The sequence below is a fragment of the Helianthus annuus genome, chromosome 11, assembly GCF_002127325.2.
Source record: "Helianthus annuus cultivar XRQ/B chromosome 11, HanXRQr2.0-SUNRISE, whole genome shotgun sequence".
Classification (NCBI taxonomy): Eukaryota; Viridiplantae; Streptophyta; class Magnoliopsida; order Asterales; family Asteraceae; genus Helianthus; species Helianthus annuus.
Window position 1 is genome coordinate 9,360,698 of NC_035443.2, and position 26,006 is coordinate 9,386,703.

The 26,006-nt window shown below is 36.1% G+C and overlaps 4 protein-coding genes and 1 non-coding gene across 11 annotated transcripts; 3 read left to right on the forward strand and 2 right to left on the reverse strand.

Moving 5' to 3' along the window:
- The first annotated feature begins 1,925 nt into the window (after positions 1–1,925).
- Positions 1,926–7,492, forward strand: LOC110891730. 7 transcript variants are annotated; one of them, XM_022139330.2, is made up of 10 exons: positions 1,927–2,285; positions 2,413–2,531; positions 3,282–3,615; positions 4,134–4,645; positions 4,731–5,044; positions 5,118–5,202; positions 5,287–5,423; positions 5,527–5,735; positions 5,849–5,969; positions 6,071–7,066. In XM_022139330.2, the coding sequence occupies exons 5-10, from the start codon at positions 4,958–4,960 to the stop codon at positions 6,263–6,265; spliced, it is 834 nt and encodes a 277-aa protein (XP_021995022.2). In that variant the 5' UTR covers positions 1,927–2,285; positions 2,413–2,531; positions 3,282–3,615; positions 4,134–4,645; positions 4,731–4,957; the 3' UTR covers positions 6,266–7,066. The 7 variants fall into 7 exon arrangements, with proteins under 7 accessions (XP_035835466.1, XP_021995022.2, XP_035835461.1 ...); XM_035979568.1 differs by having other exon boundaries at positions 4,544–4,645; XM_035979573.1 differs by lacking the exon at positions 5,118–5,202 and having other exon boundaries at positions 1,926–2,285.
- LOC110887721 lies at positions 7,258–7,866 on the forward strand. Its single transcript, XM_022135293.1, has one exon. The coding sequence runs from the start codon at positions 7,258–7,260 to the stop codon at positions 7,864–7,866; it is 609 nt and encodes a 202-aa protein (XP_021990985.1).
- Positions 7,867–8,435: 569 nt separating this feature from the next.
- Positions 8,436–8,508, reverse strand: TRNAK-CUU. The gene has a single exon. It is a non-coding gene; the product is annotated as a tRNA-Lys (tRNA).
- A 2,127-nt stretch (positions 8,509–10,635) lies between these two features.
- LOC110889491 (GDP-mannose 4,6 dehydratase 1) lies at positions 10,636–13,558 on the reverse strand. Its single transcript, XM_022137022.2, has 2 exons — positions 12,810–13,558; positions 10,636–11,484 (listed from the first exon to the last, which is right to left on the reverse strand). The coding sequence occupies exons 1-2, from the start codon at positions 13,379–13,381 to the stop codon at positions 10,944–10,946; spliced, it is 1,113 nt and encodes a 370-aa protein (XP_021992714.1). The 5' UTR covers positions 13,382–13,558; the 3' UTR covers positions 10,636–10,943.
- A 7,985-nt stretch (positions 13,559–21,543) lies between these two features.
- Positions 21,544–25,006, forward strand: LOC110889492 (alpha-(1,4)-fucosyltransferase). The gene is made up of 3 exons (XM_022137023.2): positions 21,544–22,246; positions 23,251–23,424; positions 24,217–25,006. The coding sequence occupies exons 1-3, from the start codon at positions 21,749–21,751 to the stop codon at positions 24,784–24,786; spliced, it is 1,242 nt and encodes a 413-aa protein (XP_021992715.1). The 5' UTR covers positions 21,544–21,748; the 3' UTR covers positions 24,787–25,006.
- The last annotated feature ends 1,000 nt before the right edge of the window (positions 25,007–26,006 follow it).

The window sequence follows — 26,006 nt, forward strand, 5'->3', positions numbered from 1 at the left end:
CTACAATGTGAGTCATTCTTCTTTTTCTCACAACATTGTGAGTCATTCTTTCTTTTTACCAAATGCTTTGCAAAATCCTAAATGTTTTTCAGTTATACTTACAGTGATTAAGTTTGTGTATTCTAAAAATTACTACTGGTATGTGGGGTTTTGTATACATTACTTGATAATCTTCACCATTGGACAACGGGTTAGCCAATGTGTGATATGACCATAGTCATAAATCCGGTTGAGTGACAAATACCGAATGGAATATTTGTTAGATATAAAAAATGTAATCACCCTTGATACTGTAAAATATACCAATGTGTCTTTTTATACAAATGAATGAATTCACCAGTATTTTTTGCTGATAAAATGTTTTCAAAACGTGTTTCAGGTAAATTATTGTGAAGGTAATAGAAGCATGCTATGAAGCAATGGGTTTTATCCCATTTTTTTAACATTAAAAATGTGGTGTTTTACAAACTCTGAAATATTTCCTAACTACGGTCCTGATGATGTTTTCCGCTGCAAATTTAATAAACACCGGCACCACCTACATCTGGTTCACGGCTACCGCCCAGGGTGGGGTCGGGGCTGTGACAGATAGTTGTATCAGAGCCACTGGTTTAAGCTATTTTAGGTGTTCTTTTAATATATAAACTTAAACATTAATGTTAGGAAATTAATATAGAATAATTTATATGTTATTCTGTAAATATAAAAATCATACATATGTGGAATTTTTATATTATTTTGACAATTCTAAGTCCACAGTATGAGTGATAAAAGTGTGTCTGATGCTTTCCAACATATGTCCGATTCGGAGATGGACGAAGGACCATCCGATGCCATATCAGAATATAAAGCAGATGCTGAATGATCTTTCATTTTAAAGCCAAATCTACTAAACCTACCGGTATTCAAGAATGGCTCTGTATTCTACTGCTGACATACATTCTCCCAGCCCCTCAATCGGGATAACGGTCAAGAAATCCTGAGTATGGGGACCCTTCAGGCACTCCAACACCGCTTTCTGGCAAGATGACAAATCAAAAATTTCTCCCAGACTTTGAGCGATTTTACTAAATAGGGCATTTGCCAAAGTTTTTTTTGTGGCTTCGAGGGGGCGGTGTCCTTGTTAGAGAAACCGCCGATATCAAAGTCTGGGAGGGAGATATTTAAGCATTCGAGCGCCTGCAGACAGTCCCGGTTGAGGCCGACAACCCCACTGTTTCGAAGGATATATCCTGTAGTTCGCAAAACTAAGCTCTGGACACCACAAAGGCAAAAACCCCAACATCTCGAGCTGAGAGGAGGCCCAAACCACCTAGACGTATTAGCAGAGATGTCAGAGGCCATTGGAGGTCACCAAAGAAGGGGCCACCACCCACGAATATGTCTTCAATAGCCTCCCGGAGGCCATCATCGAACCAAGATGCCGCATCTACCATCAAATGGGGTTGACAAGTCCGCAACCCAAAAAGTAACTTAGCAACCCCCATGCATGACCTTAGCAGAAAGAGTTCACATTGGGGGTCCCTAAGGCAGGGCCAAAAAATAGAATTAAGAAGTACTCATTGTAAACATTCAAGCCGATGAAATCATTAACATTATCCACAAATATGTTGCACAATATAATAGAGGAGTAGAGATTATAAATAACAGTATCCCACTTCAAGTAGGTCATTATTATAGAAGATATTTACATGCCACATTGAGTTTATATATTTGGTGGACTGTTTTAGTTTACCCTACCTATGTTAAATATTTCTTTTTTTTATAAACTAGTTATAATAATCTATCTACTATAATAAAAAACCAATTTTAGGACAAGTGTCACTCAATGAGGGCTCCTTTGATTAAAGGGTTAATGGATGCGGATCTAAACCCTCACCCATGAACAAACATCTGGATCCTATATAATCTCTTTTAACCCATTCCCACGCCCTATTTTCCATCACCTCCTGCTTCCCTTTTCATCTTCTATGTGGAAACCCTAATGTCAGAATCGTCAATCGCACTATCATCCTTTTTCATCTTCTATGATCTTCTCTCTCGAAGACTTTTCTGTCAGACATGACGTTTATAGAGAGAAGCAAGTCCACATCTTCTCTGTCGGAGACGACGTTTACAGAGAGAAGCAACGGTCGCAAAATTAGCAAACAATTTATGACTGAAATCATTAAGGTTGCAAGCGTTGCTCGAACCACTTTCCAATTCGTTTACCGGTAAACACTCTTTCTGATTCGTTTACCAGTAAACACTGGCGTTGCTCGAACCACTTTCCGATTCGTTTACCAGTAAACACTCTTTCTTTAGTTATTCATCTTGTTGTTATCACTTCATCTTTCGTATTTTATGGTTTTGTATATGATTCTATTGTTTATTGTTTGAACTTTGGTCGTATGTGAATCTGTGTTTTTATAGTAGGATTAATAGTCTCATGGACATATCCACATCTTCTCTGTCGGAGATGAAATTTACAGAGAGAAGCAAATCGGTAGGCCCCGGCAAGTTGAAGTTTGGTTCCAAAACAGAAGAGCCAGGTATATATATTACTCCACGAGTTTTGTAATTTTCAAGATTATTCATGTTTATAATTTGAATTTAGAAGTATTTAATAATTTATCTAGAAAACTTACTTTGGTTATTTACTCCACGATTTAGTTATTTTCAAGATTATTCATGTTTATAATTTGAATTTAGAAGTTTTTAACAATTTACTTAGAAAACTATTTGTGGTTAATTACTTCACGAGTTTTGTAATTTTAGTTCAGAATCCTTTTGATTCTACATAAACAAGCTTCCACATATTTTAATAATTTCAATAGGGTAGTTTACACATTTTGTTCCAGGAAAAAAAATCTTGATATCACTAATAGAAAATAGCAATTTGCGACTGAAAATCGGTCGGCGTTGCTCGAACCACTTTCCGATTCGTTTACCGGTAAACGGTCTTTCCGATTTGTTTACCGGTAAACACTGGCGTTCTTGAACCACTTTCCGATTTGTTACCGGTAAACACTCTTTCTTTAGCTATTTATCTTATTGTTATCACTTCATCTTTCGTATTTTGCGGTTTTGTATACGATTCTATTGTTTATTGTATGAACTTTGTTCATGTGTGAATCCGTTTTTTTATAGTAGGATTCATAGTCTCATGGACATATGTTTTGAGTGTTAAGAAGGAAATCGTTACTTGGAAACGCCTATTGTCTCAAATTTTGATGCTTATGATAAGTTCTGTTTTTGTTATACTGGACTGGTTTGTTTCATTTTTTTTTGTGCTTGCACAGGGGATACAAGCGTTTTTTTCAAGCGGCTATTGCTAGAAACTTCAGATTATCTCAAGGACGACTGCTTGAAGATTATCTGTATTGTCGAAATCGTGGTTTCCGCAGTAGATTGTCCTAGGTTACAACACTCGATCAAAGTACCCGAGTCTTTTGTACGTTACTCGATAACATGGAAGGTTCAGACGTTGTCTTCCATGTGGCTGGAGAAAAGTTTCATGCCCATAAGTTGGTGTTAGCCGCTCGAACCCCCGTATTTCGGTCTGTATTCTGTACACAAGATGCACAGAATCATCATGAGATTGAGCTTACTGACTTGGAACTAAAAGTTTTCAAGGTAACTTTAATTAATATTGTAATAATATAGTTTTTGTAATTAATATATACCTTAAATTTATCTGTAATGAAATCAGTTTTATAAAATTCTAGATAAAATCAGTTTTATCTAAAGATATTATAAAATTCTAGATAAATCAGTTTTAAATTTAAAAATTCTAGATAAAATTAGTTTTATCTAAAGTTATTATAAAATTCTAGATAAAATCAGTTTTATCTAAAGTTATTATAAAATTCTAGATAAATCAGTTTTTAATTTAAAAATTCTAGATAAAATCAGTTTTATCTAAAGTTATTATAAAATCATCTAAAGTTATTATAAAATTAGTTTTATAAAATTCTAGATAAAATTAGTTTTATCTAAAGTTATTATAAAATCAGTTTTATAAAATTCTAGATAAATCAATTTTAAAAATTCATGATAACTCAAAAAAAAAATCATAATCTATTTATACATCTTTACCTTATAAATATTGGACTTAATCATTCTAACAATCAGAGCTCATTCAAAACAATCAGATATGGAAGACAGAAATCTAATCTATTTGAATGATATTGATGGCAAAACAGCAGCTTTTACGATAAAGGTAAAAGTACTTGGGCTTTGCAGAAAACCAAATCCCAAAAAGGTTGGTGAGATATCTATTGAGATAATGCTCATGGATGAAAAGTTACATCTTTAACAACTTTAATTAGTTAATACGTATTTACTTAAGGATTTTTCAAGTTTTTTTAACATACATTATTTTTCATTATAATGTCAGGGGACTAAAGTGCAAGTCACTGTATGGAGTAATAACTTTAAAAGACATGAAAAATGTTAGAAGAAAATGAATGTTATACAGTTTTTAAACCCCGAGTTGATGAAAATAATCCAAAGTTTAAACATTTTAACACCAAATATTTGCTGACCTTCAATTTCGAAACAGCTATTAGAAAGTGTAACAACTTCATAGGCCCAACATATGGTTTTGATTTGTCAACATTTAAGGCTATTAAAGATGGTGGAGTTTCTTCAAAATTTTGAATCGGTTCGTTTCCTAAACTAAGCAAACTAATAATATACCCGTCATAATCAAGTGTTATTATTATAACCTTTTTTTTCTTTCATTGTAGACTTTATTGGTTATGTCGAGAAATGGTTTCCAAGGGAGGATACAACAACACGACATGGAAAAACGTCCTATAAGATGGACTTAATTTTGAGAGATTTGGAGTTTATTTTTCTTTTAAATATCGTTTTTCTATTAACTTTTTCATACTTTATTGCTTATTATTCGTTAAATTAATAAAAAAATTCAGGGGTATTGTCTTAACGTTGACATTGTAGGAGGAATATTGCGATGAGATGCAAGAGTACATCTCAAAATATAAGCCAAAAGTACATGTTGTACTTATCGTTCAATTTGGTAGCATCAATGACTACAAAGGTTTGTCAAATTTTTGTAGATTTAACTTTTTATATTTAGTTATTATACTGACTTACTATATATTTAACCTTAGGCAACATCAATGTCTCAGACGCTTTTAATATCACTAAGTTGTTCATCAATGAACGCAATGAAAAGATTATTAATATTAGAAGAAGGTAAAATCCACATGTTTTGTGATAATAGATATATTTCCATAATGTAAGTATTGTTGATTACACAATCTTTTACATCTTTAACAGTTACATTGCGAAAAAAATCTGCTGCAACACCATCGGTTCATCGTCCTGTTGACCAGTCCAGGGTAACATCTAACGAAGCAGAGTTCCTGCAGAATAATTTTTTCAGCACTATTGGTCGGATTAGGGAAATTACCAAGGTTTGTTCAGTCTATAATTTATGACCCATAACAAATATTGACTTTGCCAATACTCATATCCTAATTAAACATTAAACCTTACATATTTACATACATTTTGCAGGATATGCATGTTATTGTTGTTGGTACAGTGACAGTTGTAAACAAAGACAACGAATTGTATTATCTAGGTTGTGAAAGTTGTAATCGCAAGGCTTCCCCAAGTTTAATATTCCCAGAAGATGACGATGGAAGTGATGATGTTGATATGAAAGAAGTTTTAATATGTACTAATAAGGATTGCAAAAGAGATGTCATACCGGCGGTTTGCATGTATTTAATCAACATATACTATTATCATATATATCGTACTATTCAACTACATTAACATATACATTTACTTGCTATTGTATTGATTTTGAAAAAAAAAATGTTTGGGTTTTCAGGTACAAACTTTCACCACGAGTAGAGGATTGTACAGGAACCGTAAATCTAACTCTATTTGACTGTGACACAGTAAAACTTTTGGGTTTATCCGCCAAACAAATGGTTGACAAATATCTACAGGTAATTTGATTTTCTTTAAACCTAGTCAATGCTATTGGTTTTCAAATACTATTCCAATCTTTTAATATTGCTCGAATGTTTGTAATGTTTTCAAATTCTAGCAGTCTTCTGGTGGTGAGAAAGTTACACTTGTTGAATTCGATTCCTTCATCGACAAAAAGTATGCATTTAAAATTCGTGTTGGAACGTATAATGTGGACAAGAATGTTGATGGATTTTCTATCTATAAGTTAGTGGATGATCCAGCTATAATTGCAACACTTGAAAAGAAGTTTGATGTTCCGGAATGTGGTTAAAATTTACTTTCACGCCTCTTAAAATTGTTATAACCAATAGTTAAACGTGACAGGTTGAAGAAATTAACTCAATGAATCTCCCCCCACTGCTTCGTCGTCACAAAGTGATGCAACATCGCCGCCCAAGAATAATGAGATTATGAAGAGTAATGTTGATCTGAAACGCACCTTGGAAGATTGTTATGATCTACAAAATTCATCTTCGTTTACTCTAACAAAAAGTCGAAAAAGTGAACCAAAAGATGATGTCAAGGCTCAATCAAAAGACAAACTTTTGATTCCTAAAATTGAAAAGTACCCTACGTAGATTTCCTTCTATGCCTTATCCTGATATTCATTCCACATCCGTAGCAAACAATCGTTTAATAACATATGAACTCTCATATGATGCAAGTGTTGTTGGTGCAGAGTTTAATAATCATCTAACTACTTTAACAACTGAACAACGGTTAGTGTTTGATGAGATAACAAATGCCGTTAATGAAAACATGGGAGGCTTATTCTTTGTTTATGGTTATGGAGGTACTGGTAAAACATTTTTGTGGAAGACATTGTCTGTGGCCATCAGATCTAAAGGAGAAATTGTATTAAACGTTGCATCAAGTGGAATTGCATCTCTGTTATTATCTGGAGGTAGGACGGCACATTCTAGGTTTCATATTCCTTTAAATCTTACGGAAGAAGCAATCTGTCACATTAAACCAGATGGTGAAGTTGCTAATTTACTTAAAGAAACAAAGTTGATAATTTGGGACGAAGCTCCAAGATTCACAAACATGCATTTGAAGCACTAGACCGGACCATGAAAGATATCTTCAAATCAGATGATTCACCGAATTCAGAAATGCCATTTGGAGGAAAAGTTATGGTTTTGGGTGGTGATTTTAGACAAATCCTTCTGGTTATTGTCAATGGTAGTAGAAATTGTAAATGCTTCCATCACTTCGTCCTATATTTGGGGGGCATGCAAAGTCCTTAGGCTAACGAAAAACATGAGGTTAACTATAGGGAATAACACATCTGAAACAGAACAGACCAAATCTTTTGCAAAGTGGCTTCTAGATTTGGGTGAGGGAAACATTGGTGATACTGATGACCTTGAGGTAACCATAGATATTCCTGAAGACCTACTAATTAAGAACTCGGTGGATCCTTTGTCGAGTTTAATCGACTTTGTATACCCTTATCTGCTTCAACTTTATAAAAATCAATATTATTTTGCAGAAAGAGCCATACTTGCCCCTACAAATGAAGTCATACATGAAATCAATGAAAAATTGCTTGCATTGTTTCCGGGAGAAGAAGTTGAGTATTTGAGCTCTGATAGTATATGTCATACTGACCAGGCTAAAAATCCGTCACACGCAAATTTATACTCTCCTGACGTTCTTAATGGTCTTAAAATATCAGGATTGCCTAATCATCGATTAATACTTAAAGTGGGTGTCCCAGTAATGTTGTTGCATAACATTGATCAACAAAATGGTTTATGCAACGGGACTAGATTACGGATTACTAAACTTGCAAAACGTGTTATTGAAGCTGAAATTATATCCGGAGGAAACATCGGTACGAAAACATATATTCCACGAATCACTTAAATACCATCTAACAAAAAAAATCCAGTCAAGTTTCAATGATGTCAATTTCCATTATCAGTATGTTTCGCAATGACAATAAACAAAAGTCAAGGACAATCTCTATCGAGTGTTGGATTGTATTTGAAATATCCCGTTTTCACACATGGCCAACTTTGTGTCGCATTGTCAAGAGTAACACAGAGCTGGTGTGAAGTGACTTATATTAGATGAGGATGGAAATGTTACAAGTAAGACAACAAATGTGATGTAAAAGGAGATTTTTAGTGAAATTTGAATTATATTTTGTACTTTTAAACTATCCTATATATTGTTAGCTATATTTTTTAACTATAGAATAAAATTTCTCTCTTTTTTTTATTAATTCCAAACAAAATTAAACTATCCTTATTTGTTAAACCGCGTGTATACGCGAGTTTTAACCTAGTATAAAATATAGAATCAATCCCCTCCGGTGAAAGAATATTTTTCTTATTACTACTGCCCTTCTTTTTCCTTTTTGTATGTTGGTGAGCTGGCATTCTTTATTCTTATGTAAAATAAAATAGTGAAAAACACACAAAAAATAAAAACGCCCACCGTGGGGCTCGAACCCACGACCACAAGGTTAAGAGCCTTGCGCTCTACCAACTGAGCTAGACGGGCCTGCTGTAGTGTTGCATAAATTCGAAGATATTTCTAATACTTACAGGGTACCAGCTATGCTTTAATCTGCCACCATCATTGAGCATAAAAACAAGTGGATGTGCGGGTTTTGTTTGTCTTACCAGTGGGGAAGCTTTAGATTTCTAACCGTAGGGTTGAAAACGTATACCTAATAAAATTATAAAACCGGGGGGTCGAAAACGTATATACCTAAAAAATTCTATATGAAAACTACATACCGGACAGTCGGACGCTACTGAGCGAGAAGTTTGGGGTCCCCCCCCCCCCCCCCCGGGCGCCTACAAAGCTGCGCCCCTACGTCTTACCATCTACCCGAACCATAACTGAAGGTGTTGGATCAGAATGAGCCTCAGGATTTCCCGCAATCTGCGCTCTCGCTCCTCCGGATGTATGGCTGTTGTTCTTACAGATGGCGAATTGGCGATGATCATCAGCATCAGTGGTTGTGCGACTGACGGACATTAAAGGAGATGGACAAAGACGGGTGGTGAGTTTTCAAATTCGTAATATTTTCAAATCATCAATAAGGTTCTTGAACAAGCGATTGTGTTAATTGAATACAATTGCGTTTTTTCAGCGAATCCCGACTACGTGAATAGTAAGAACTAGCGTCTAGACTTGTCCCACCAAAACCATAACCTAACCTTTCTACAATTACCATCCTTGTAATTAGTTCTTATCTTAAATTTGAATTTGTAGTATTTCATCCGTCATTTTTATGTAAAATTAATTAAAAATATTTAAAAAGAACCCACAAGATATAAATGGACATGAACTAATGATAGAAAAATAATTTAATTAATTAGAAAATTTGAGCTTTAAATCAAACAACAATCTATTGCTAAGAGCAATCTCATTCCAACATAAAATTAAACTCAGTTTATGTCGTTTCACACTAATTTACAACATTTTGATTAAGTTAAAAATCAGTCGATTGTTGATTGCAATTTACAATAAGAGTTATAAACTTCATTAGTCACATTGCTAGCATGTACTATTATTGGCTAATGAATTAAATTATGGATTATTAAATACCAAATTAGATTGTTAATTAGTTTTATATTGAATTAGAGTTAATGATGAAAAATATTGGGTTATTGGATTTTAATAATCCCAATAATAATCAAAACTTTAAAAATTCATTCCAACGATCCCAATTTGTAAGAATTTGGCTTCTATTGATCTTTTTCTAACATATAAGAAATTGGCTCCTTTGATAGATTCAAATGCACATATAGTCTCTTTAATTGAATTAAGTGCACCTGCGGTTATAAAAGGATCAATGGGGACCAAATTTTACAAGTTGGGATTGTTGGAGAGAATTTTTAGAGTTAAGATTATTATCGGCCAACATGTGAAACTTAGGGTTATTGAAATCCAATAACCCAAAAATATTTGAACCATGCTTAAAGCTAGTTTAGATAATTTCTCGACTAGGACCTACAATGTATCACATCAAACAATGAGACGTGAGACCTAATTTCATGCCATGATTATGAAGAGATAATTTTCTAACGTGTTAATTAGGGCCAAAATGTCAACACAATGTCAACCCTCATGACTTGTGAGGGCAATTAAAAGACTTCTTAATGCCGCCCAATTAATAAAGTTAAGAAGGCAATGATGGCCAGTCCAACTGGTCGGAGGTGGGAAGGTTTATCCTCTTTGTGGTTCCTGCCCGGGTTGGTCACGAGTTCAAATCCGGGCCGTTAGGTAACTCCAGGCACATAGTTGCCTTTTCGGCCCGACCATGGAGCTAACAGAGGCTGTGTGTGTTAACTGGTGTCTTCGGAACCAGTTGTTAATGTAAGTTTTTTTTTTTTTTTAAACGGCAAATTTGGATCACTGACGGACTACTGGAGTATCATCGTGTCACCAGCAGAACCACCCGATCATATCCATCTCCACTAGGAGATAATGCCTATACACCAATTCAGGAGGAAACCCAATAAATCTGGGAAAAACCCCCCTTTATGGGAATCGAACCCATAACCTAATGGTCATAAGCCTTATCCCACCACCAAGATACCACTAGGCTATAATGCCATGGGTAGTTGTTAATGTAAGTTAAGAAACCATTTTCATACTACATACCACATACCAAAATTATGAAAACAAAACAAAAATAATTTACTCAGCATTATGATGAAAAGCCCAGAAAGTACATTGTGTAACATTTTGCAGGATAAAAAGATTATACGACAACCCCTAAAGTAATGAACTTCCCTCTCTACAAACCTCAATAAATCTCTGGGGTTTTTTTAACACTAAACAAAGATTGTGCTCACTGAACATCAACCCGACTTTAAATTGGAAACAACTAGATTTGAATAACTAATGCAATAATTTTCAAGAAAACACTTAAATACGTGGGTATAGGTAGCGTATTTCGTACCAGATGATCGAGATTGGGATCAAGGCTGTTGTTGAGCATCCATGTATCCTGCATCAACAAGAACCTTTTCTCTTTTAGCCAACTCGATGTCTTCATCAACCATCATCTTCACCAACTGCTCGAATCCAACTTTAGGTTTCCATCCAAGAACTTTTCTGGCCTTGCTTGAATCGCCTTTCAAATTATCAACTTCTGCAGGCCTAAAATACTTCTTATCGATTTCAACATGGTCTTTCCAGTTCAAACCCACGTACCCAAACGCCTTTTCAAGAAACTCCTCAACTGTGTGTGATTCCTCAGTTGCCACCACGTAGTCGTCTGGCTTGTCTTGCTGTAGCATCAACCACATTGCCTCCACGTAGTCCCCTGCAAATCCCCAGTCTCTTGAAGCCTGCAAATTCCCTAAAAACAGCTTGCTCTGCAGCCCGATCTTGATCCGGCCTACTGCCCGCGTGATCTTCCTGGTCACAAAGTTTTCACCTCTTCGAGGTGATTCATGGTTGAAGAGTATGCCATTGCAGGCAAAGATGCCGTATGCTTCCCTGTAGTTGACTGTATACCTGTTTGACAAACAATCTCGTATAAGCCACTGAACGTGGAAACATACAAAAGTTTGATCGATGCATCAAATTTCTAACCAATGCTACCAACGGCCAGATACAGGTTACATGTACCATATTTGTATAAAATATCCACATTATTTTCGCATCTAATACATGTTTGGCCAAGAAGTCTAGAGTCTTATCAGAGTATTGGGCTCTAGATCCACTGATTTCACCGTCTTAGATCAATCCTACTATTTCTGTGAAGTATTTTTCTCTGTTTCTAAGCATCAAAGTAAGAAAATGGGTGCGGTTCCAAACTATGATCAGAAAACTGGAAGTATCAACAAACCTCCAAGGTTGTCGGTTAATAACTACTCAACATGGAAGCTGAAAATGCAAAGCTTCATGTGTTATCAAACTTTAGTCAATGGAGATCAATCATTGACCGCCTAAGGAGATCAATCATTGACCACCTTGATTAATGGACGGTTTATATATAATGCAGATTGAAATATGTAATTTATAGTAAACCTTCATAACACAAACAATGTTTGTTAAGCCTCGGAACTCGAAAACATATATGAACTTTGACTTGTAAGATCAATCTGAAACTCTAATACTTGCACGTGTCAGGCAAATAGTGATTGGTGAACAGAGTATATAATGTGGCTTAAAATATATGAACAGAATATACATTCATAACATAAACAATGTTTGCTAAGCCTCTGAACTCGAAAACATATATAGACTTCGACTTGTAAGATCAAGCTGAAACTCTAATACTCTCATGTATCAGACAAATATCAACCGATGAACAATATAACATATCTGACCTAAACAACCTAAAAATCTTCTGGTAGTCGATAACAGTGCATACAATGTGAACTAAAACATAGCGAAATTAGATCGTTCTAGCTCAGAACAGCTCAATTTCTAGAATCAATAATCAGATCAAATTAAGTATTATAATTAAACAAATAGTGATTGACGAACAATATAACGTGTCTGACCTATAGAACCTAAAATCTTCTAGTGTCAATAACAATGAATACAATGTGAACTAAAGTATGAACAAATTAGATCGTTCTAGCTCAGAACAGCTCAATTTCCAGAATCAATAATCAGGTCAAAATCGATGAACAATATAACATGTCTGACCTATATAACCTAAAATCTTCTAGTAGTCAATAACAATGCCTACAATGTGAACTGAAATACGAACAAATTAGATTATTCCAGCTCATAACAGCTCAATTTCTAGCATCATTAACCAGATCAAATCATCAAATCAAGCACTAAACGAAATCAACAGTTAATAACCGAATCGAATTTACAATTACCAATGAGCAGCGCATTTGGAAGCAGCATAAGGCGATCTCGGATGAAACGGAGTATCCTCCGCTTGCGGTGGCGGAGTAGATCCAAACATCTCCGACGAACCTGCCTGATAATACTTCACATGAGTTCTTCCAGTAGCAGTAATATGCGATCGTAACGCTTCTAACAACCGCAACGCACCAGTAGCCACGACATCAGCAGTATAATCCGGAATCTCAAACGAAACGGCGACGTGCGATTGCGCCGCTAGATTATAGATCTCGTCAGGCGAGATCGTATCGATCCAACGGCGGAGAGAAGAGGCGTCGGTTAGATCAGCGTAGTGGAGCTTCATACGCGCCTTGTGAGCGTTGTGTGGATCGATGTAGATGTGGTTGATCCGTTGCGTGTTGAAGTTTGAGGACCGTCGGATCAGACCGTGAACTTCGTAGCCTTTGTTTAACAGGAGTTCAGTGAGGTATGAACCGTCTTGACCGGTGATTCCGGTGATTAGAGCTACTTTTGATTTAGGTGGAGATACGGCGGTGCCGCCGTTAGCGGTGGTGGTTTCAGATCTGTCGGTGGTGGTTGCCATTGTGGTTTTGACTGTGTGTTTTGGTGTGTGAGGGTTTTGACGGGGGAAAGTGTAGCGGTTATTTATAAAGGGGGCGAGTGGAGTGACGCGCTTGATTTGTTAGTTGTTTGCATGACAGTGCAACACTGCAACGTGCTCACATTGATTTCAGATCTCACTGTGTCGGTGACCTTCGGAACCCTGTGTAATTAGCATTTAGCAATACGATTTATGTTTTACGTTGTGAGGGTATTATGGTCATTTCAAATAAACCAGGTACATAGGATAAATAGATAATACATGTTTCGTCACAAGGGGAAGCGATTTTGTCCACCTTCTAATAGTGATGACCCCTCTGGTAGAAGGTGGACAAAGCTCGCCCCTTGTGACGAAAGGTGTATTTTTAGTCTCCGTTAAGCAAAAAGTTCTAGAAACTTGCTCAACTCTAACCTCTATATTCTATTCTCTTCTTCAACAATCTCAATTACCATTCGATACCATTGTCATTGTGTGAATGTGAAAAGATGAATTTCATTGATTGTAAGAATAGAATGAATACAACAATATAAAGAGGAGAAAACTACAACAAGACCCCTAAAGAATAAGGAAAAATACAATAGATATAAATACTATCTAACATCCCCCTGCAAGCTGAACGGTAGCGGACCAACGCAAAGCAGATTTCGAAGAGAGCTAAACTGCGATGAAGGAAGACTTTTCGTAAAAATGTCAGCAACCTGAAGCTTGGTTGGAACGAATTTGGTAACCAGTTTTCCTGCTTGGACTAATTCTCGTAAGAAATGATAATCAAGATCTATATGCTTGGCCCGCTTATGTGCAACAGGGTTTTGAGTCAGAAAAATGGCACTCTGATTATCACAAAGAATAGTAGGTCTGTCAGGCGGAAGAGCATGAAGCTCCTAAAGAAGATGAGTTATCCATACAATCTCTGCAGCAGTGTTAGCCATAGCACGGTATTCAGATTCGCAACTTGATCTAGCAACAGTAGGTTGTTTCTTAGCACTCCAAGAAATTAGATTTCCACCCAAAAATATAGAATAACCATACGTTGAGCGACGTGTCTCTAGACAACGAGCCCAATCAGCATCAGAATAACCAAGAAGACATGTGGTAGTGGGACGACTGTAATGTAACCCAAAAGCAAGTGTACCCTTGAGATAGCGCAAAATGCGTTTCACTTCCTGAAAGTGGTCAGTAGTAGGGGCATGAAGAAATTGACTGACTTGATTGACAGCATAGGAGATATCAGGCCGTGTGATCGTCAAATACTGGAGAGCACCTATAATTGAACGGTAGAATGTAGCATCTTGAAACATAGTACCTGTAGAAACAAAAGAAACATTGGTGCTTAAAGGTGTTGGAGCCGGTTTGGCATCCAACATCTTGGCACGCGTTAATATGTCTAAAGCATATTTTGACTGATTTACGAAGAGACCATTTTTAGTGTAGGTAACCTCCAGACCCAAAAACTAGTTGACTTTTCCAAGATCTTTGATTGCAAACTCTTTATTGAGACAGGAGATAAAGGAGGAGATAGTTGGTTGATGATTGCCGGTAAGAATAAGATCATCCACATAGACAAGGAGATACATCATGCAGTTATCACGTTTGTAAACAAATAATGATGGATCCGCACGACTTCAGGAGAAACCATTGTTTGGGAGAAACAAGCTTAAGCGATGAAACCAGGCCCGAGGAGCCTGTTTTAACCCATAAATGGCTTTGTTTAACTTACAAACATGTGATGGAAATTGAGCATTGATGAAACCCTTAGGTTGTTCCATGAAGACATTTTCAGTCAAATGGCCATGTAAAAAAGCATTATTGACATCAAGCTGGTGAAGATGCCAATTGTGAATGACACTCAACGCCAAAACGGTTCGAACAGTAGTGGCTTTAACAACAGGACTGAAAGTATGAGAGTAGTCAAGTCCCGGAATTTGACTGAAGCCTTGGGCAAAGAGACAGGCTTTGTAACGTTCAATGGAACCATCAGCTCGAAACTTTGTTCTGAAAATCCATTTAGATCCGACAATATTGACATTAGAAGGTCTTGGAACAAGAGTCCAAGTGTTATTTCTAGTGAGAGCATTAAACTCTTCCTCCATGGCATGTATCCATTTGGGGTCTTTGGAAGCATTAAGGAAAGTAGTAGGATCATTGGATGCAAATAAAGCATGATGTAATGGGAGAGTTTTAGTATGAGCTAAGTCAACCCAATGACGAATTTTAAATATTCCAGATTTTGAACGAGTCGTCATCGGATGGGTGGGAAGAGGCGGAGGAGCAGGAACCGACGGGGTCAGAGACGAGTGAGCAGAAGACTCGATATTAGGCTGAAATGATTGCTGGGCCGGAGACACAGTCGAGTGAAAAATGGAGGGAGAGCTGGGCTGTGGGTAGGATTGGGTCGACGACACAATAGGTGAAGCGGGCTCAGAGGTAGCAGTGGTAGAAGGTGAAGTGGGCTCAGGCCCAGTATCAAGTGAAATAGCTGGGCTCATGGGTGTAGTAGGTAAAACAGTTGGTCCTGCTTTGGACCTCCACCCTTCTAGGGCCCCCCATTTCTGCTTTGGGCCTCAAATGTTTTAAAATTAAGCTTATTAGGAGAGGGAAACCGGAAACATGTGTCGATTGTTAAACAATGTCGTCATTGAAGTTGATTCTAGTGTCGAAGAATGGGTTAATATGTGAATCTTGTTTACTTGTTTGCTTTTTGGTTATGGGAAAAGACACATTAATGCCACTTGTTGTAGCATACATATTGAAATCAGCCAACAAAAAAGATGATTTGGGGGGCCGGCATGGTAGCATTTGTCAGATCTAGTATTTTTGTAAGAATATAATGTAAAAACTATGACTAAGTTATGTATAAATTTTTAGCTGCTTTCCCTGTAAACATACATGCAAATATGTATATATTATACATTATTTCAATAATTTTATACCAACCATATCGAAGGTAGATGATGATTGTTATTATAGTTGTTTAGATCAATTCGATCCCTGTAAGATTAAATATGTATTTAATCTAGTAGTCATCATTATTATCTATATAATATAAATCAAAATATATTAAAACCTTATAATATATTAGTTGGTAATTGTTGATGGACCGATTTACCCTTATTAACTAATAAGGTTTCCCGTTTGATGTATTTAAGGAGATTACTAGAGAGGGTTTTGGGTTAGACATTAATCATAACATCACATAACAAATTCGACCTCCTCTCTCTCCACCATTCGCGAGTTCTTTAACCCTAAAGAGCTTGGTACCATCATGAACATATACTCTTAACGGGAACCAGACGATCACCAATTCACCTACATATTCAGGTTCCATTCTTGTCTCTTGACTTCTTCCCAATATATAATGATAATTCTTCCAATGAGTTCCAAAACGGAAATAGCGTCTTGGCTTTCATTCATCTTTTTCGATTCCAACAATCCAATTTCCAAATTGATAACTTATTTGTGGCCTACTTGCCTTGTAGTAAGTTGTTGAAGTTAGCTCTCTATTTACCTGTTGCAACAACAAGTGTTGGAAGATATTTTCTACAATGAAGTATGTGAAGTCTGATTTGCGTAATTAGTTTGGTGATGAGAATTTGAGTGATAGTTGTATTTGTTATATTGGAAAGGAGTTGCGTAATAATGTTGTCATAAATGATGCAATGCTTTTTTTTTAAATTAATCATACGGGCAAATTGCAATGCTTATATTTCAAAAAATTAAAACCCATATATAGCAACTGTAGGGATATGTGTATTCATATTACGCATTTCTAATGTCGATTGATGTACTTTTTGCTATGTATTTGAAATTGAATTGGTTTTATCTTTTCATTAAGTGACGAGACCCAAACCAGACCAGAATTTTTTAATATATATAGATAGACAACCAACTCCTAGAAACTTTCGACTTCATGCGCGTCTGGTTTCTCTTGACTTGTACATTATGTTCCAGGTATTGTACGTATTTAAAAAATGGTTTATGGATGAAAGGGATATGACCACTTCCAAAGTTAGGGATGGTTTAGAGATGAAATAGGAAGAAAAAAAGGCTGATGTGGCGTTAATGTGGAATATGTGAGAGTTTAGGGATGGGAATTATACACTCTCCACCCTAATACGATTTATATATCCCTTCTGATATCAATATGTGGTTTATTCTCGTAATATTATTAAAGTTTAAAGAAACTAAAATGACTAGAATTTTGTTTCACTTGATTGAAGAACTAGGAAAAGTTGATTGTGGCTTTTTTTTTTTTTTTTTTTTTTGTTAAATGGTAATTGATTGCTAGTAGTTGTTTGGTCTAAGTTTTGATCGATGATGGTATGTCTCTTGTCTTGTCTGAATTGGAGGAACATAAGGTTGAGAAGGGAAGAAATGAGTGTATTTTGATAATCCTTGTTTGAGGGAATTTGTTTGAATGTGTTCCAATTCTACCTTATACCACCTACATAACTTTTGATGGAAAGTTTTTCAATTACAATTACAATTTCGTCCAATTCCACAAATCTATCGGACCAGAGTGTGATCACAGAAAGTTGATTTTTACTTGATGTACACAATGTTTTTCCCTACCATTGAACTTTTCAACTACACAATCTATGGATTACAATATCTTACTAACATCTCTATTACAGATTGTGCTATCTTAACCATTGGATTGCAAGATTGATACACCATTTTCACCTTTGTATATGATTGACCCCCCTCTATATATAATCATGCACATTCATGTGTAATTACGCATACTTTCAACACAATAAGTCAATGTGTTTTTTAATTGTTTTTAGAAAAATTATATAATAATACTATACTCAGATTAAATATAAAAAAGATCTATTTTCTGGTATAACTTTTTTGAAAAATCCTAAAATATACAAGAGTGTTAGAGTTAGAAAAATAATGTACCTAGATTAAAAAAAAACGATTAAAGGTGATAGGCAGGGGCCCAATCCCAGCGACTCTACAGCCACGGCCCAAATTCCGGTTCTCATAAATTGGGTCTGCTCTATCCAAGCACAGCCCAATCCATGAGCCAGCCCACCAGCCACCACGCTTACAAGTCCAGTTCGTATTTCAATTTCCTGCGCAAGTTTTCCTTCTTTATTTTAATTTATTTGACTTTTTCAAGTTAGTTTTTATGTTTCCCTAATTGTATGCTTAGTGGGTGGTTAATCAGTTTCTTGATTCCACTGCTTTTTGTAATGATCGTACATGAATGAGAAGGGAGTTTTTGGAGTCTAAAATTTAGCAATTCTCTCTGAGAATTTCTTTGTTCCTTGCTATTCTAATCGGTGGCAGGTTAGAAGGTGATCTAGGACCCTAATTGAATTCTACGTGGTGAGTCTGTAGCATGGAATCAAGGAGGTTGCCCAACCAGTTTTCGAGTGGTGCGACTGTAACTCGGGGATTTGTTGTTAATTTCTACACAGAATTCATTGGGTTAATTTGTTCCTAAATTTCACGCCTCTGTATATCAAAAGGGCTCATTCATTTTTACCATTTCAACCATTTTGACTAGCTATTAAGATTTTACCATTACCTCAATCTTAATAAGAGTAAAGTAGTAAACTGTCATAATGGCTCCTGAGCTTTGGTCATTATTGTTATTTTAGTCTAAGTCTCAAATCTTTTGAATCTGGATCCCTGTGGTTTCAATTTTGTTGTCATTTTCATCCAAAAACAAAATCTGATCATATTTTTCACTTAACATCTAACTTTTTTGTCTTTTTCCTCACTTTTAATGAAAGGCAAAATGGTTATATTTTTCTAATTTGTTATAATAAAACATTAAAATACCATTTTGCTCTTTATTAAAAGGGAGGAAAAAGACAAAAAATTGGATGTTAACCGAAAAATATGACCATATTTTGATTTTGGATGTAAATGACAACAAAACTGAAACCACAGGGACTCAGATTCCAAAAATTTAAGTTTTGAACTTAAATGTCAAAATTGACTAAATCTCAGAGACCATTTTAGCAGTTTACTCTCTTAATAATTTTTAATAATTGAAACGTTGTCACTAAAGGTCTACTATGACTTTTATACTTCACTAATTCTACATATATAATTACAAGAAGTAGAAACTTGCTCCTCATTTCTCATGCTCGGTCGTAACGTAGTGATCAAATTGATTGTGAGAGTGGCTGAATTATTTAAGAGTTATTGGTCGGCCATTTTTAGTTTGTTATTCGAAGGAGTCAATGATAGTGAGGGGCATGCCTATTTTTCTCATAAATTCTAGGGGTAAAAAGACGAAATCAAAACACTCTTTTTATTCTCTTCACTAGATAAAAGTGGTTTAGGATACATACTTTGTGAGGTCTCTTCAAAACTTAATATTTGACTAACTCAATTTTGTACATGGTTTTATATATGTTCTTAAGAACCTAATGTTTAATTATTGTTGTCATTTTCATTTAAATAACTAACTCAGTTAAAATGTATCGTTAATTCTCAAATCTCAGGATTGATTTTGGCAATTTACCCATTTATTCATTTGTTTTTTTTATTCTTCTTTTTTATCTTTAAATAAATATAAGAGTTAATTACATAGTTAGTCCCTGTGGTTTGCACAAAATAACATACTTAGGTACTAATAGTTTAAAATCATCTTCTAGGGTATTAACTTTTCATTTTGTAACGTTTGGAGGTATTAACTTCTCGGGTATTAACATAGTTAGTCCCTGTGGTTTGCAAAAAATAACATATTTAGGTACTAATAGAATGTGATTTTAAGCCTAAAAATAACGTTAATACCTTCAAACGTTACAAAATGAAAAGTTAATACCCTAGAATGTGATTCTAAACTATTAGTACCTAAGTATGTTACTTTGTGCAAACCACAGGGACTAACTATGTAATTAACTCTAAATATAATTATAAATATTTATATATATAAATACACACATTTATATATACACACACTTATTTTTTAATTTTCTTTTTTGCCTTTAAATAAAATATAATAATAAATTAATGATGTTTGGTACGAAAGGGAAAGACAGGTGGTACTGATGTTTGGTACTGCAAGTCGACTAGGGAAGATAAGATACGAGTGCCGAGATAGACGTGGTGATTGTGGTGGTGGTGTGTTAGTGATGATGTGATTGACACTTTATGACGTGACAGTTAAAAAATTAAACCGTTTAACTTAATCTTGTATATATAACTAGTAATTTTCCCCGCGTGTTGCGGCAGTGTTGAAACAACTCGAATTGATACCGTATAATGAAAACGTACCATGTTTGACCCGACTTGTTTCTAAACAAAATTTAGATCCAACTTTTTATTTTTAATGTTAGAGTATATAATATAATATAATTTTACATGATCTAGTTTCATGGCTGTTAGTCAAATATATAGACTTTTATCTCTTCTACTTTTCCTTATTCAAAACATTATTAAAACCAACACAAATTCAAATATCCTTATTCAAAACTTTATTAAAACCAACACAAAAATAATTTAAATATAATTTTAATAATGGATGATAATATGATTTGCGAAGTAAAACCAAAACTCTAAGGATTTAGAACCCTTAAATATGAAAATGTATCCAAGAATCAACCAACTTATTTATCAGTTAGAAAGGTCTATTGGACAGGTTAAATAATCCTATTTTCCCTTTATTCATTGTAAAATCTTGTCTAACCATGCCTTTTAGGTGCATACAAGATTTACAAAAAGTGACATATTAATACCCTACTATTCACCCATACACCCATTTTCCACCCTCGTCCAACCACAATCTCCCTTCACGTTAGGATGAGATTGGTATTGATAGTATACTGAACCGATACCGTACTATAAAATATCAAAACCGAAAAGAGGCTAAACTTAAAATCGAATATCGTGGACTGTAATGGTACAATACTGATCTCTTTGAAAACACCAATACAAAAATCTTTGAAAACTAATACGATAGACATAGGAATTATGTGTTATATTTTTTAGTCAAATTCGGCCTGAGTTGACCATATAGATTCGATTTTGGCCGAGGTTAACCGCATTTGATCAATTCCGAGTAATTCGTCAGAGTTGAAGAAAAACGTTTTGAGAACCTATCTTGTAGTGATTAGTATAATAATATTCAGTTACACAATGGTTATATTACCACCAAATTGATCTAACTTAACTTCCAAATTAAGCCTAACCTGTGTTCCAACCCTAACCCTAGTTAAAATCCAATTGCTCAACCCCTTCTATTTCTTACACTTTTCTTCCTGATCTTTCTGCAAACAAACCTTTATGATCATGAACAATCACCATTTCACTCAACAAACCCTTATTACAATCAATCTCAGCTAACCTTTCCCACTGACCCAATTTCTGTAAATCCCCAAACCCATAATGCTATTGAATCTCAAACCCCTAAATTCATTCACCATAGCCACCATGTTAGGTTTCTCTCTCCTCATCTTCTTCTGTTACATCCTCTTCAATTTCCCATCTGCCACCACATCCCAGATCCCAATTCCCAAAAGTCAAAGTCAAAGTCAACTCCAAACACCCCCCCAATCTGACCCATTCAAGAACCTGTTGGGTGCTTTCAAGAAGTGGGATTTGGAAGTGGGTTGTGCTAATTTTAAGCAAAAACATGTGGGTTTGGTGAAAAGAGATGTAAAGTTGTCATCTTTGCAGGTGGGTGTGGGTGTGGGTGAAGATCAATGTGGTGAGTTGAAGATGGATCATGTGGGTGTGTTGGTTAAAGGGTGGACTTGGATTCCTGATAATTTGGATAATTTGTATTCGTGTCGATGCGGGTTGAGTTGTTTGTGGACTAAATCTTCTGTTATGGTTGATAAACCGGATGCAGTGTTTTTCGAGACCACCACACCGCCTTTTCGGGTAACTGTAGTTACAGTTTTTATAAGTAATTTGTGATTGTGGGAGATGATATTTTCCTTATGGATCTAGTTTTGTGATTGTGAATTGGATTTGGTTGTTTATAGATATATAATTGGCATATAGTTTGTTGTTGATATTGATCTTGAAAATGTTCCTATTCTGATCATTTATGTTCCTCTTGTTCTTAGGGCTGTTCCTGTTGTTTATATTGTTCGGACCTCTTACTAGTTCAGCTTAATGGTTTAGACTGTTTGTTTCGCGAGCAACTGTATGGTTCAGACATTTGCCTCTAAATGGTTAAGCATTATACCGAGTCTGATTGGTTAAGACCTCATATTTGAATTGGTGAGACACTTGCCTCTGAATGGTTAATACCGAGGGGCTGTTTGGCAACTTCTGAATGGTTAAGTGTTGAACCAGTAAGAGGTCTGAACAATTAAGTGTTGAACCAATAAGATGTCTGAACCATTAAGAGCCAGTATAATGCTTAACCGTTTAGAGGCATATGTCTGACCAATTCAGATTAGAGTTCTTAACCATTCAGACTTAGTATAATGCTTAACCATTCAGAGGCAAATGTCTGAATCATTCAGACATCTGCTTGCGAAACAAACAATCTGAACCATTAAGTGCTGAACCAGTAAGAGGCTCATTAAGAGGTAAACAAACAGCCCCTGACTCTTAATGGTTAAGACCTCTTATTTGTTCAGCACTTACCCATTCAGCAGTTGCCAAACAGCCCCTTAGTTTTAAGCGTATGATACCTTCGTAGTTGTGGTTATTTTTGTGGATGTATGGTTTGTTGATATGTACTTTAAAGTTTGGTGGTTCCGAATGGTTTATACTTATAGTCACGAAATCTATATAGTTAAAGACGGCATAGAACTGTAAGAAATCGTGTGTGCTAGCTATAGTGTAGTCATTATTTTCTATTTACATTCTTATTTTCAATGTTTGTTAGTTTGACCTTAAAGCCACTTATTTTTCTTTTTAAATCTTTCTAGAGACGCACTGGAGATCCACTTCGAGTGTACATGGATCTTGAGGCGGGCAGAAAAAAATCCGGTTTCGAAGACATTTTCATCAGTTATCATGCCAAAGATGATGTTCAGTCAACTTATGCCGGTGGCCTCTTTCACAATAATCGTAATTATCATCTTTCTCCCTCTAAAAACAACGTAAGTTGCCCAACCACATTTTTTTACTTTGTATAGAATTATATAGAGAAGACAATCTCGACCCATTTGAATATAACTGGATCGGTTCGGGTTATTTATCTCTAACGGGTAAAATAATAAGTATTAGGTTAAAAGAAAGTGGGTCAGTAAGTGAAAGTTCCCATGCATAAAACATCATATGAGTAAAATGCCATTTTCGTCCCTGAGGTTTGACCAGTTTTGCAACTTTCGTCCAAAGGTTTGTTTCTCCGCATCTGGATCCAAAAGGTTTTGAAATCTTGCCATTTTCATCCAGCTCGTTAACTCCATCCACTTTTCTCCGTTAAGTCGGGTATTCATCTCTTTTTTGTTAACTTAGAGGGCAATTCAGACTTTTTCCAGGGGTATTGATCTTTTTACATAAAGTGAATAAGACAAATTGCCCTTTAAGTTAACAAAAAGACGGAAATACCCCTGACTTAACGGAGAAAATGGATGGAGTTAACGAGCCGGATGAAAATGGCAAGATTTCAAACCTTTTGGATCCAGATGCGGAAAAACAAAACTTTGGATGAACGTCGCAAAATTGGCCAAACCTCGGGGACGAAAATGGCATTTTACTCAACCTCATATTATCGAAAAATTTCATAGAAAAGGTGTTTCGGTTCAGACTATCTGGTCCGTTCTGGCCTGTACCATGAAGGGCCTATTTTGACCCGACCCGTACCAAACCTTCCAAGTTCCAACCTGCCGACTTTGCCAACTCTAGTAACAATAATAATCATAAACGTTTATTGGTCTCGCGTTTACCAGGATACCCTCGTGTATTGGTCTTCATCACGCTGCTTACCTCAAAGAAACCAGCTTGCAAAGCGCATACTCAGCTTGCTGCCACATCATTCATTCGGTAAATGTTTAAACAACATGGGCGGTCTGGATATGGCCCTATCTCTATACCCCGAGTGTGCAAAAGACCCTAACGCATCACCTCAATGGTGGGACCATCTACACTGCGCCATGTCACACTACAAGTTCGTTTTAGCAATCGAAAACACCTACACCGAGAGTTACGTAACCGAGAAGTTGTTTTACGCGTTGGATTCAGGGGCGGTCCCTATATATTTCGGTGCACCAAATGTGATGGATTTTGTACCTCCACATTCGATTATTGACGGCACCAAGTTTAAGTCCATGGAGGAACTCGCTGATTATGTGAAGGCACTTGCGAATGATCCGGTAGCTTATGCGGAGTATCATGCTTGGAGACGGTGTGGTGTGTTGGGTAACTATGGGCTTACACGGGCCGCCAGCCTGGACACGTTGCCATGTCGCCTCTGCGAAGCCGTTAGCCGAAGAGGTGGCCGAGATGCTACAGGTTTCTGATAACTTGTTGAGTGGGTGTAAAGATAATTCATATAGAGTTTTTAGGCAGAAAATATCAGACAATAAGAGTTTGGTATTAAGAACTCCAGTTTTGAGTCCATTTGCTGTGTTATATAGAAATTTCTGATTTAGATTTGGGCAGAACAAACAGTGTACAAAACTTGAGATAATCCTATCTTGTTTGAGGCAACAATTTGTTTCTTGATTGTGAAAACTTAAATAGTTTTATTGCTAAAGTTGGATTATCTTTATAACAGTAAAGTTTTCTAGTCATACAGAAAGGTTTAGGTCTAGGCCTGTTAATGAATCGAACGTTTAGTAAATGGTTTGATGAGAAGTTCTTTTTGCTCGCTTATTTAATAAACGAAAAGACATGAACACAAATTAACAAATTATTTTCATTTAATTAAACCAATAAATGAACAAGAACTAAGGGTGCAAACGAGCCGAGCAGCTCGCGAGCTACTCGAGAAAAAAGCTCGAAACGAGCCGAGCCTTATCGAGCCCGAGCCGAGCTTGAGCCTGAAATAAAGCTCGTTTGTTTATCGAGCCCGAGCTCAAGCCTCACATGTGAAGCTCGTTAGGCTCGTCGAGCCTTATCGAGCCTTAGTGTAAACGAGCCGAGTCGAGCCGAGCTTATTCAAACTTGTTTACAAGCTGACCTTGAACCTAAAAATAAGCTTATTTAGTAAACGAGCCCGAGCTCGAGCTTCACTTATCGAGCTCGCGGGCCTAAAAAGTCTATTATTTGTATTATTTTTATTTAATATATTAATTAATAGATAATAAACGAGCCGAGCCCGAGCCGAGCTCGAGCTTGAGAAAATACAAACGAGCCGAGCCCGAGCCGAGCTCGAGCTTGAGAAAATACAAACGAGCCGAGCTCGAGCCTTGAAAACAAAGCTCGAATCGAGCCGAGCTCGAGCCTGAGCTCTCATAAGTTAATCGAGCTCGAGCTCGAGCCTGGTCAAGCTCGAGTTCGAGCCTGGTCAAGCTCGAGCTCGGCTCGGCTTGTTTGCACTCCTAACAAGAACGTATATCCATTCCTTAATTTAGATTCGGAAACGTTCGTTTATGTTCATTTTTTAGGTTTGCTTATGTGTGTTTACATATTTAAATTTATTTATCACCACTATTAAGCTAGAATCAATTAGATTTTCAGATTTTGGATCTTTCATTTAATCCTTATTTTGTTCGTTTATCTTCAATCATGTATGTTC